The sequence below is a fragment of the Macrotis lagotis genome, chromosome 4, assembly GCF_037893015.1.
Source record: "Macrotis lagotis isolate mMagLag1 chromosome 4, bilby.v1.9.chrom.fasta, whole genome shotgun sequence".
NCBI lineage: Eukaryota > Metazoa > Chordata > Mammalia > Peramelemorphia > Peramelidae > Macrotis > Macrotis lagotis.
In genome coordinates this window covers 262,324,082-262,337,430 of record NC_133661.1, presented here as the reverse complement: position 1 = coordinate 262,337,430, position 13,349 = coordinate 262,324,082, and the positions used below count along the sequence as shown (strand labels likewise).

At 36.4% G+C, this 13,349-nt stretch overlaps 1 protein-coding gene across 1 annotated transcript in view; it reads left to right on the top strand.

The window, feature by feature from the left end:
- The window catches only part of RTN1 (reticulon 1), a 283,252-nt gene that overhangs the window by 116,135 nt on the left and 153,768 nt on the right, over positions 1-13,349 (top strand). Inside the window, exons 2-3 of the mRNA XM_074235924.1 lie at positions 1,897-2,664; positions 11,383-12,171. Coding sequence (XP_074092025.1) covers positions 1,897-2,664; positions 11,383-12,171 — 1,557 coding nt within the window. The remainder of the gene's footprint in view (positions 1-1,896; positions 2,665-11,382; positions 12,172-13,349) is intronic.

Genomic DNA, 13,349 nt, shown 5'->3' with positions numbered 1-13,349 from the left:
ATGCCCAGAATACTTTTCCTCCTCAGTTCTGCCCACTGATTTCTTGTAAGTCACAACTAAAATCCTTCTTTTGCTGGAAGCTTCCCTCAACTCCCCCTTATTTTTTTAGGTTTTTGCAAGGCAAATGGAGTTAAGTGGCTTGGCCAAGGCCACACAGCAAAGTAATTATTAAGTGTCTGAGACCGGATTTGAACCCAGGTACTCCTGACTCCAGGGCCGGTGCTTTATCCACTGTGCCACCTAGCTGCCCCTCCCTCAACCCCTCTTAACTCTACTACCTCATTCCCCTCTGTTAATTATTTCCTATTTATCCTAAATACAGTTTATTTTGTACATATTTGTTTGCATGTTGTTTTCTTCATTAGATTGTAAAATCCTTGAGGGCAGAGATTTCCTTTTGTCTCTTTTTTTATACCCAGCAAGTCACACAATGCCTTACACATTATAGTTTCTTTGACAAATGTTTATTGATTGATGGTGGCTTTTGCTGGGTCAAAGGGTATTCACAGTTTAATAGTTTTTTGAGTAAAGTTGCAAATTGTTCTTTTAGAATGGCTGGACAATTTCACAATTCCATATATTTTCTTAATATACAATGAAATTCTATCTACTTCCAGACTTTTTTTTGATTCCTTTCAAATAACATATACTTGTTCTAGAATCAAATTCCAATCATGAAACCCATTTCACCAATCCTCAAAGCCACTGAGTATTGTAGGGTAATGAAAACCTGGACAGATCCTTTCCAGAAATCCTACAATTCCCAGAATTACATTTATATGAATTTTATTCCTTTCTTTGATTAAATTTGCTTGTTATTGCCAACCTTCTCCTAATGTCAAATGCAGGATACTAGTTCTTCAGAAACACATCTGAAAGCTGAGGATTTGCTCAAACTTTTCATACAAATGATGATTTCCCTATTCCATTGAAATTTATCTCTTGTTTGGGGAGAAATGTTTTTCAGAAGGGCAGTTCTATGGGGATGCAAATTTTTTATTATAGTAACCTGAAGGGGAATTTTGGTACCTAGATTAACAGGAGTTGAGTAAGGGTCAAGTCTATCCTAGACTTTAATAGTGCCAATAGGAAATAGTTAAAATCTCATTCTAGAGCCAGTTGTGCTTAGTCATTGATGGAAAATGAAAATAGTACAGAGGTTAATTCTAGGAGACTACAAAGTAGGTAATGAATTGACTCTTATTTTTAAGGTCTTAACTGAAGATCAAATGAGATATTAATTTTAAACAACCTGAACTTAGTAAGTGATATATAAATGATTACAAATATTATTATTGTTGTCATTCATTATGACAAGAAGCATTTATAAAAGCTATTGTAAAGGGGACTATTATTCAAATATCAGCCGAATTGGATGACTTAAGAAGCTCCTTCCAACTTTTGAGTTTCTCTAATTTTGTGCCAGATATATAAATAAATGTAAGCAGTAGATGTGGAGCAAGAACAGACTGGGAAATTGTTCTTTTATATTCTATATTCCTTTAAGAATTTCAGAGAGAAGCTTTGAAACTACATATTCTTCTCCCACAGGTCCCCCCACTCAGAGTCTCCAATTCTTTGGATAAATAAAGCTTTGCATAACACTGAATATAATTTATTTGTCATGCTATGAATTAGAAATGAAATCTCTGTGTGTCTCTGTTCCAATAAATTCAGCTTAATTCAAATCACAAAAATGTAAATGTTTCCTATGATTACAAGAATATTTGTCATATACTTTGAAGTTGTGATCAAAACCACAAATAACTTAATGTTTTTGAGATTTCCCCAGAAGAATGTCTATACCATTACAAAATCATTCCTAGCAAACCAAGAAAAAAAATACATGAATCTATTTGTACAGCTATTGTTAACTGCTGTTGTTTTGATTTGTAGGTGTTGCAGATGACCCTTGTGCTAAAGACTATCCTCCAGCAGCAGCAAAAGAAGAAGGAGCCTTTTACACTTCTTTGATTTCTGATGTCCATTGTTCGTCTCAGCAAGATTCCATGTATTTCACTGGAATCCTTCAGAAAGAAGACAGTCATATCCAGAGTTCAGAGAGCCCTGAGGAGCTGAATGTCCAAGGGCCTTCCTTGCAAGATGCAGCTGGCTTAGAGTCTCGTGGTTTATTGAGTTCTGATTCTGGAATAGAGATGACTCCAGCAGAATGTAAAGATGTGAATAAGACCTTAGCAGATCCCCTGGACCAGATGAAAGCAGAAGCTTATAAATACATTGACATAAGTAGGCCAGAGGAAATAAAATGCAAGGAACAATGGGAATCAAGCCAGGAAAGCAAGGACTCAGATTTTAAGAATGAACATGCTGAAGCATCAGTAAAGTCGGAATGTACTTCTGAGGCTGAGCCACAGGCTCCTGTGGAGGTAAAGGGGGCCAAAGAACATTTATTGGAAGAGTCATCATATGCACCGTATATAAATGATTTGTCTGAGGATCAGCACTGTGTCTCCCTGGTTACAGCACCAGTCAAAATCACACTAACTGAGATCGAACCAGTTGCTGAGACTTCTGCCCATGAGAAGACTCCAGAGAAGCAGGATATCTTTCTGAAATCAAGTCATGAAACAGTGCCAACAGTCACTGTCTCTGAACCAGAAGATGACAGCCCAGGATCAATAACTCCACCATCTTCTGCAACAGGTAAAAAGACAAGTGTTCCTACTTGAAAAAAAAAGAATGAATAGAATTTACATTATAAATAAATTGCAAATCAGATGTGTTCATTTGCAATATCCCTTTAAATCAAGGGTTCTTAACCTTTTTGTTGTATTATGGCAATCAGTCTGGTGAAACAGGGACCTCTTTTCAAAATTATATTTATAAATATATAAACATGATATTATATGTATATATGTTTATGAAAGAATATGCACACATATACATATATGGAAAATTCACAAAACCCCTAAAATCTTTGCAGACAAGAAGTCTGTGGATGCCATGTTAAGAACCCTTGTTTTAAATAATATTTGATATACCAAATTTTATTAGTACAACTGTCAAAGATTGGGAAACACATCTTTGGACCAAAATAGGCAATCTGGAATTTGCTTCACTTCTTCCTTGTGTTGGTTGGGAGGATCAGAGAATGAACAGGGCAAAACCAAACTTCATCTGACCAGGGCAAAGAAAGCTGTCATGCATGCTTCTTGACCACGGTTCTTAGCTTTTTTCCTAAGATTATGAACTCTGGACTAAGGACCTTTCATTTGGGTTGCTTTGCTGAACCTAGCAATCGAGGCAAAGCAACAACTGAATCTGGCACGAGTGAATATCCTGAACTAAGGATTGGGAGATCTGAATTTTAGTCTAGATTTTGCCATTAGAATTAATAAATCAGTTCCTATATCTCAGGTTTTCTCAAGAGGAATTGGAATAAAACAGTGTATTGCCTAGTCACTAAGTCATTTCATTTTAAATTTAGGGGAGAGGAGATGGTCACTAGTGGCTATAACAAATTAATGAGGCACTTTTGGGGGAAAGGCAAAAGTCTGACTAATTATGTAACTCTTGAGGTAGTTTGGTGTCTAAGTGGAGAGGGCACTGGGCTTAGAGTCTATATAGACCTGAGTTCAAATCCAGTTCAAACATTAAACACACAGGATTAAATTATATGTTTCTTAAGCCTTTGACAGATAGTAGGTATTTTAAGAATGCTTTTTTTTCCTTTCTTCCTTCTTCAAGTAACAATTAGTATTTTGCATGGATCACACTTTAGCTCTCCAAAATATAAGATCAGTGTCTCAGAATCATAGCTATCTTCAAGTATTTGAAGAGTTTTCCATGAAAGAGGGATTAGATGTCTAGAAAAGCACCAGTCGAAGATATAAAGAAACAAATTAGGCACAATCTAAAGAAAATTTTTCTTGGTTTCATCAGTGCTATTCAAAAGCATAATGGGCTGACTTAAGGGGAAATAGGTTCTCCTTTTGTAGGAGTGAAGGATAGATGAGCACTTTTAGGGTCAATGTGGTGGTGCAGTGGATAGAGTGCTGGATGTGGAATCAGGAAAACCCACCTTCCTGTTCAAATCTGGCCTCACACATTGACCCTGAACAAGTCACCTAGTTCCTCATCTGTAAAATGAACTGGAGAAGGAAATGGCAAACCACTCTAATATCTCTGCCTAGAAGCCTCAAATCTGGGTCATGAAGAGTCAGACACAGCCGAAGAACAACAAAAGTGGATAGAATGTCTAGTTCAGGCTGGGTAGGATTTTGTGATTCTAACACTGAAATTCCAGCCATGTCCTTCTGCTCAAAAATATTCACTGACTCCTTGTTTTTTGTTTGTTTGCTTTTTAACTGAATAAATTCTGCACTTCTTATTTTGGCATTTTAGGTTCATTCCAAATCTAATTTCAGAAAGTTCCTAGTTATGTGACCCTGAGCAAGTCACTTAACCTCTTTCTGCCTTGATTTTCCTTTCTGTAAAATGGAGATTATAAGCACCCACTTCTCAGGGTTGTTGTGAGGATCAAGTAAGATGTTTATAGCACAGTGTCATTAAACATTAATAAATGCTTGTTTCATTCCTTCATACTTCAAGAAACTTTTGCAAATGCTTCCAGGAAGTATTCTCTTCCCCTTTTGAATTACTATATCACTTCAGACACTGAAGTAGTATTTATATGAGTTTATATTTGGTTATTTGTGAACTTCTCAGTCTCTTCTATTAGATTTCAAACTCCTTGAGAAAAAGAAGCCTCCCTCCCCAGAACCAGCACAATGTTGTGCTCATGTGGTCAGGTTTTCTTAAAATGTGGCATCCTTTGGGAAGTAGTGGTACCTCTGCTGCTTGGCTCCATTGCAGATTGTGTCAGAGCATCTATAGATAGGGCCTAATTGGGAAGGATCTCACAGGATCTGTTACTGTTTTTAGAGCAAGAACTAGGAATGCTAGGTCAGCATGATGGGGGGAGGGGAGAGGGGAGAGGGGAAAGAGGAGAGAGGAGAGAGACAAGGAGAGAGACACACACAGACAGAGACAGAAACACACAGAGACAGAGAGAGAGACAGAGACAGACAGAGACAGAGATGGAGACAGACAGAGAGAGGAGAGGGATCCAGACAGAGAGAAGAGAGGAAGACAGAGAGAGAAGAGAGGGAGACAGAGAAGAGAGGGAGACAGAAGAGAGGGAGACAGAGAAAAGAGAGGGAGACAGAGAAGAGAGGGAGACAGAGAGAGAAGAGAGGGAGACAGAAGAGAGGGACACAGAGAGAAGAGAGGGAGACAGAGAGAGCAGAGAGGGAGACAGAGAGCAGAGAGGGAGACAGAGAGCAGAGAGGGAGACAGAGAAGAGAGGGAGACAGAGAGAGAGAAAAGAGAGGGAGACAGAGAGAAGAGAGGGAATCAGAGAGAGAGATAAGAGAGGGAAACAGAAGAGAGGGCGACAGAGAGAGAGATGACCAAAGGAGACAGAGACAGAGAGAGGAAGACAAAGAGTGAGAGACAGACAACCAAAAAGGCACAATAATAGATTTTTCATTTCATCCATAGGATAGAATTCATTCGTGTCCTCTCGTTTGTAAAAACGCTGCCTGATGCCTTGGAATTATAGAAATTGACTCTGCCTGTTTTCTAACAAAACCCAGTGGAGTCTGAGCAATACTCCCAAGAGAAAATGTGAGGAATGTAGCTTCCAGTATCTGTTCATTTTTGTTCCTAGTTCTAATCAGACAAAAAAGTGTTTGAAAAGAAAAAAAAAGCACTCACAAACATCTTTTCATTTATAATTTTGAAATTGAAGTGAACTGAATTTTTCTTTTAAAAAAGATTGAGGAATATCATTAGCTATTCCATCTGGGCTATTTGATATTTTTACTAATCTCTTTTCTGAATAGAATTCAGAAATATTTGTACCAATTGATTCATTACCACAAAATATTTATAGATCCAATCAGATGGTTCACCTAGCAGAGTCTAGAAATGATGTCTCCAATATTTATGTTTTCTTCTCTTTTTAATCTTCATTAAACTATGTTTATTTGCCTCTTTGTTCTCTATTTTTTAATTAAAGTTTTCATTTGTTAGGATTCTAAGGTCTTGGGTCTAGAACTGGAAAAGACCTTCAAGATAATCTCTTATATAGTTGTGCTTTTCTTGTGATTTTTCTTTCTAATAGTTCATCATTAAGAATTAGATCATTTCATCAACTACGCAGTGCACTGTGGCTGACCTTTGGGAGCATGCAAAATTCTGGGGTGTGCTGGTCAAGGTTTAATAACCAATCTTCAAAATAATTCAAAATAGTCCACACTTTTAAGTCTAATCTGCATTATTAACATTTTTTTCTCATCACTTCTTGGGCCTTGACAGTCAATAAAACAATAAAGCAAGGACTGATTTGTACTGATTTCCATGGTATAAATCTTACATTGAAGCTTTAACAATTACTCTCACCTATTGGAGCTGACCCCAGCCCACACCCTAGACACCTATACTACTTAGCAGCACATGATCAATAAAGAAACATTTCAAAATTCATATTGGCTACCAGGTATTCCTCTAGGTCCTAGTAATGCAAAGATAATAAAATAAAACAATCCCAAGGTGCAGAATAAGATGACAAATGACAAAGAGTAATAGATCAAGGCAAACAGCAAAGTATGAGAGAGGACTTCATGAAGGAGTTACCATGTGGTTTTTTTTCCCTCCAAATGTCAACTAAGTATATATCCCATGAAGTTGGATCCAATCTAAATAATATTCTAGTTGTGGTTATTTATGTGTCCCTTCTTAACAAACTCCTTAAGAGCACCTCAGACCAAGAGGGAGGAATTTCTTTAAGCCCTTGTCCCATACTACCTCTAATCAAGGAGTGACTCCTTAAGAATAAAGGGATTATCTTTTGATTTTTTAAAAATCTCCTCCCCCACTGAATTTAGGACAATAATTAGTGCATTATAGATTTTAACCTTTGATTAATCTTTGTTGGAGAAATAAAATGAACATATATATAAGATAGCATGACTCTAGGGGCGGCTAGGCGGCACAGTAGCTAAAGCACCGGCCTTGGAGTCAGGAGTACCTGGGTTCAAATCCGGTCTCAGACACTTAATAATTACCTAGCTGCGTGGCCTTGGGCAGGCCACTTAACCCCATTTGCCTTGCAAAAAAAAACCTAAAAAAAAGATAGCATGACTCTATAGGGGTTACAGAGTGTGTAATATGAACCATAAGCATTATAGGAGTACAGAGAAAGTAGAACTAATAATAGATCATATTTATATAAGTGCTTTGAGGTTCCAAAGAGTTTTACAAATACCATCTAATTTGAATCTCATAGTAATGCTTTGAGTTAGAGAAGGCTTCATGAAGGAAGTGGATTTGAAGGATTGAATCATCTAGCAGCATCATAATCTAGTGCCTATTCATGATGCATTTGTTAAAGGAAACTAAACTATCAGTAAACAATTTAGTGCTTTACTATGTTCTGGTACTGTCTTAAAGAAAGGAGGTCCATCAATAGTCAATATTAGTTGAAAAACTTGCCCTAGGCCAGGTTCCATTCCATTTTGAAATTCATACTCTAATTCTTAATATGAACTATTAGCAAGAAAAATCACAAGAAAAGCAATAGCTGTGTTATCTTTCCCATCTCACATCCTGGGAACCAGGGAACTCACCTAGCAAGACTTACTTGTACCAATTGATGAGTGGACATTGATGAGTGGAGGTAATGATAAATATACACAATACTTTTTATATTATTTCAATGGTCCCTCTCCATTTATATACAGATTAGCAAAATATAAACCAGGAATCAAGGGAATCATTGAAAAAAATACTTGGACTTAGCAGGGGTGCATTTTTCGAAGTTGACGGGGATCTTAGCAATTACCTACTATAAGCAGGGCCTGAAGAGAAATCCCTTCTACAATTATTTTTCTAACTTACATGTGATCATACACTAATTATACTTCTTCTAATGCAGAGATACAGAAGGAAACATCAGGTTTATCATATGAATCTTTTCAGATCTCAAGTCTTAAAAAGGGAAAAAAGCAAATCCAGTCTTTGTATTGAAAAACAAGTAGTTTCTTAATTTGCACTGTTCTCTACTTCTGTCCCATTCATCTCTCCTTAAACTCACTATCTAACAGAACAAGAATTTCATCTTTATATGTGGATTAGACTAATTTTGGTAAACATTTTAATTAGAGAAGAGGTTAAATGAGGAAACTGAAGTTTGGAGAGAATAAATAACTTATCTAAGACTATCTGGGTTACAGTAAGTAGTAGAGTTGGAAATAAATGAAGGTGGTGCAACTCCAAATACAGTATGAATATTTTTTCTACTAATCAACATTTCTCAAGCTTTTGATCTCAAAAAAGTCTTACACTTCTAAAAATAATTGAGGACCTCAAAGGGTTTTAGTTTATATGAATAACATCTATTATATTTGCCCTATTAGAAATTAAAACAAATTTTAAACATATGAATGTATTAATTCATTTCAAAATAACCTTATAACCCATTATATGTTACATAGATAATATATTTTTATGAAAAAATGCATTTTCCAAATGGACAGCTAGGTAGTATGGTGGATAGAGTACAGACTTGCAATCTGGAAGACCTGAGTTCAAATGTAACCTTAGATACTTACTAGCTGTATAACCTCTGGCAAGTTACTTAACCCTGTTTTCCCCAATATCTTATTTGTAAAATAATCTGGAGAAGGAAATGGCTAAATACTGTAGTATTTCTGCCAAGAAAAACTCAAATGAGGTCATGGAGAATAAAAAGTACAACTGAAATGAATCAACAACAACAAAATATTTTCCAAAACAAAAATATTAGTGAGAATATTTTTTTGTAAATTTTTAGAAAATACCTAGATTCTCCTATATACTTCTACATTCCATCTGTTGTACTATGTTGTTTTTATTGAAGTTTGGGAAGAAAAGTCAACCATGCACAGATAAGTAATTAGAAAAGGGAGGAGTACCTTAATAGGTAAATAATGTCATAATATTATGAAAAGTTTTGTTCTTGATCTCTTGAAAGGTTCTTGTTAATGTTCAGAGAATTGCAGCAAATCATGTTTCCTCTATACATAGCTGGGACAAGACTTGTAAAGTCATCTAGTCATCTAACACTAACTTTATAGATGAAGAATCTGAGGCCAAGGGTCATGTAGTCTGGATTTGAACCCAGATTCTCTGACATATTATTAAGAAGTTAAGGAATTATTTAATAATCCTTTATACATAGTGTATAGAAGCTTCTAATATAGTACTGATGGAATCATAGATTTGGGCAAATTGTAAAAGATTAAACCCCATCCTCTAACAGTTAAATAGAGGTTTTCATCAAATACATTGGGATGTATTGATGGATTTGAGAGAGACAACTAGGTGTCACAGTGATTTGAGAGCTGAACATAGAGTCAAGAACATTTGAGTTTGAATACAGTCTAAAGTACTTGCTGGGCAAATCACTTAGTCTCTATATGCCTAAGTTTCCTCATCTGTTAGATGAGAATAATAATAGAATTTACTTCCCAGAGTAGTTGCAAGGATTAAATGAGAATATATATAAACCATCCATCATCACCCCCAAAATCACATACATGATACTAATATCTTTTCCATTATAATCCACTTATTTCTTATACTAACCTAAACAGACTATCCATGCAAAGTTTAGGGAAGTTAGAGTGGTATGGTTAAAAAAGTGATGCATATGGAGTTAAAGAACATTGGTCAAATTTCATCTCTACCCCTTGGACAGTGTCCTAATGTGACTTTTCTTATCTGACTTATCTACTTATTCTTACTCCATGAACTCCAAAGCCCCTCTAATCTAAAAAATCTATGATCCCTGATTTTAATGAGCCCTGAAACAAAACCTGGTGGAGTCTACCTTGTGTTCCTGAACTTATTTGGGTAGTCTTTGGGTAGTTTCATGTAAGAATTACAAAATTCTCACAAAGTTTTAAGATATTCTTCATTAGCATCTTAGTTGGTCTACAACTATTCCCTTTAATTTAGGGAAAAAACCAGATACCTTATTGTCTGATCTTTCTATCTCTTATACTTTTTGTTTCTTCCTTAAAGATGTGATTTCTCTCTCATCACACTCAATTTGGATCAATGTACAACATGGAAACAAAATAAACAAAATAAAGACTGACAGATTGCTTTCTGGGGGGGGGAGAGCAGTCAAATGATTCATATTGTGGGGGTACTTTTCATTTTTCACATGTAAGAAATGGTAAATGTAAAAAAAAAAGAGTAGTTATAGTCTAGTATCCTGGTCTGATTTATGGGAACAGTACAATTCTTTCACTCCCATTTTCCCAAACATTTGCATTTTGTATTACTAATAAAAAGCAATAATTAATTTCCAATTGACTCTCTGTGCAGGACAAGAGAGTGTATGGCATAGTGAATGAAGAGTTGCTCTTAAAGTCAGGAAGAACCTAGCTCAAAATCAGACTTAGATGTAGAATGTGACTATGTCCATGCTATGTCCATGTTTCTTGACACCTCTCTGCCCCCATAAAATTCTCTGAGGGTTAAAATTAAAGCAGAGTTGCTCATCTAAGTCAGTGGAGGAAGTTTCTACACTATACTTTTCTATACTAGTTTGAACATAAAGAAATTTTGCAAGGCAATATTTTCATCCATTAATGTATATGTAAATACAATTGCACTCAAAACCAGAAATGACAAATATTCAAACAAACTTAGGTTTGTATCCCGCCTCTGATCTTTACCACTTGTGTGGATTGGGCAAGTAAATTCACCTCTCTAGGTCTGTTTCCTCATCTCCAAAATGAAGAAATTAAACAAGATGACCCTTCCATTCCTAAGTCCTTGATTTTATGACAAATTAAACTTGCCCTTCCTTTCTAGGAGATGAGGACATGAGAGTTGAATTAAATTAAAAAGAAAAATAGTTTACTTTCATTTCTTTTTATATTAATAATAGTAAGGCGAGAGGGCAATGAATAAGGTTGTGTTGCTAAACAAAATTGCATCATTGATAATAAAAATACCTTTTCCAAAGAGAGAAATTACAAAGAAAAGTACTGACATTTAGATGTCAGGTGCTTCATTAAAACATACAAAATGAAGTTTTTTCTTGGTAAGAAATTGTTAATACTGTTACTTTTAATAGTTGCCTTTAGTAATTGGACCATAAAAGTAATTAGCTTTTCAGTCCAGATGGCCTGTCTCTGCCTAACATTGGAAACAATCTAGATTTTTGCCTGTAAGATTCTGTGTTTCTGAGGAAATGATAAAGCATGTTCTCTAATAGAATTTTGTTTCTTCTGTCTGTCTGTCTGTCTTCCTCTGTGTATGTGTGTGCCTTCCCTGTGTCTTTGTCTTTTTGTGAATTAATAGAACCATCTGGCTCAGAGTCCCAAGGTAAAGGCAGCTTCTCCGAAGATGAACTCATCAATGCCATCAAGGAAGCAAAGGGATTATCTTTGGAAAGCACTGAAAACCCACAGGCTATGGGACAGGTTCCTGATAAATCAGAGCCTCAAAACAAGTCTGGACCAGCGGCTGCACCATATCCCTTGGACCATGAAGTTAGCAGCGCTGAATCTGGCGACTCGGAGATAGAGCTTGTCTCCGAAGATCCCCTAGCTGCAGAAGAGCTATTGCAGTCCAACTATATGACTTTTAGCCACATCAGTGGCCCTCCACCATCGCCTGCCTCCCCTTCTATCCAGTACAGCATCCTGAGGGAGGAACGAGAAGCTGAACTGGACAGTGAGCTTATCATTGAGTCCTGTGATGCCTCCTCAGCTTCTGAGGAAAGCCCCAAAAGGGAGCAGGACTCTCCTCTGATGAAACCCATAATCATGGACATGATCAAGGAAGAAAATGGCTCCAGGACAGAGAATCTTGGAGCTTCCGAATATGATTCGAACAGTACCAAGGAGAGCAAAATGAATAGGCAGAACTTGGCAGAGTCAGCCTCGTACCTGAAATGTTCCTTTGTCCCCCCTCAAATCAGCACTGAGCCCCCCACGTCGGAAGGCAAAAGTGAAGAATTCCAGGGGAAAATATCCCAGAAGAAAATAGCTGATGAGACAGGTGTGAATCAGAGTAATCAGTCTCCAAAGGACTCTGGGCAAAAAATCTGGTCCTCACCCCCACTGATGTTTTTAAATAAGCAAAAAGGTAATTTCAAAGCTTTTATGATTGAATCAAGTTTGTTTGCTTGGGTACCCCTTCCTGTTCCCTAAAATACAGTCATTAAATAGATGGGTTATTCTTTCTCTCCTTAGCGCCACCCCCATCCCCTATCTCCCAGGTTCAGTAATTATTCGTAGACCAATTATACAATTGACCAGAAACAATCCCAAGGAAGGGGACAATAAAGAAAAAAGAATTTAAATTCACAGCTGTAATTTTGGGTGATTGAATCAAATACTCTGAATGGCTCCTCTGCTAGGAGAGCCCATCTATCCATAATAATGAGTTGTTTTGTACACATTCTCAGTTTCTCTGAATGGCTGTAAGCTCCCTTCAGCTGCTCTAAAAGCATTTGTAATATTTTACTGCAAGGCTGATTTTCCTCTTTTCTCATTATCTCCAGTTAGTTCTTCATTTCCCTTTTTCTTCTCCTCTCCTGGATGGTAAGAATTTTCCCTTAAAAACACAGGGCTGCAATACTCATAGGTTGGTATTCAGCATTAACCTTTTTTTGTCAGCCAAGTAGTCTGTAGTGGACAAATGCATTTTTTTTTTCTGATATAGATTTCCTCTTTTCCATCCTCTCTCCTACCTAAAGAGACATTTAGCCTCTGTGGTTTGGCCCCCTTGATGCTCTGGGGAAAAATGGAGCAATGTTTGTCACTAGAATTTATGACTCTAGGATGAAAAATAAAAGCCTTTCTCTCCTCTAAAATAATCTTTAAGTGATTTCCTCATTTTCAAAGTTGTTTATAAATTAGAGTTTGAATTTTAACATATAATCTCTCATTAATTATTCCTTCAGTGGACATTTTGAGGATCAGTGAATAGTGAGAGATAATATGCAAGCAATCATGTAAGGAAAAAAAATTGACATAGTTGATTAAGAACTTTTATAATCAGACACTGGGCATATGTGGGCATAGAAATCTTCCTAGCAAATTCAGCTATTGGACCTCATCAGAATTTCACATTGTTGTAATAAAAAGTCATAAATGAACAAATAAAGACCAAAACTTTGTGTAAGAAAGGAACAGATAGTGATACATATTGCCCCACATTTTTTAAATAAAAAAATACTTCTAAAGCCAATCCCCCAACTAATGCTTATTCACTGTATGCCTAGCTCTATACGCTACTTTTGTAGTAACACTATTGATATC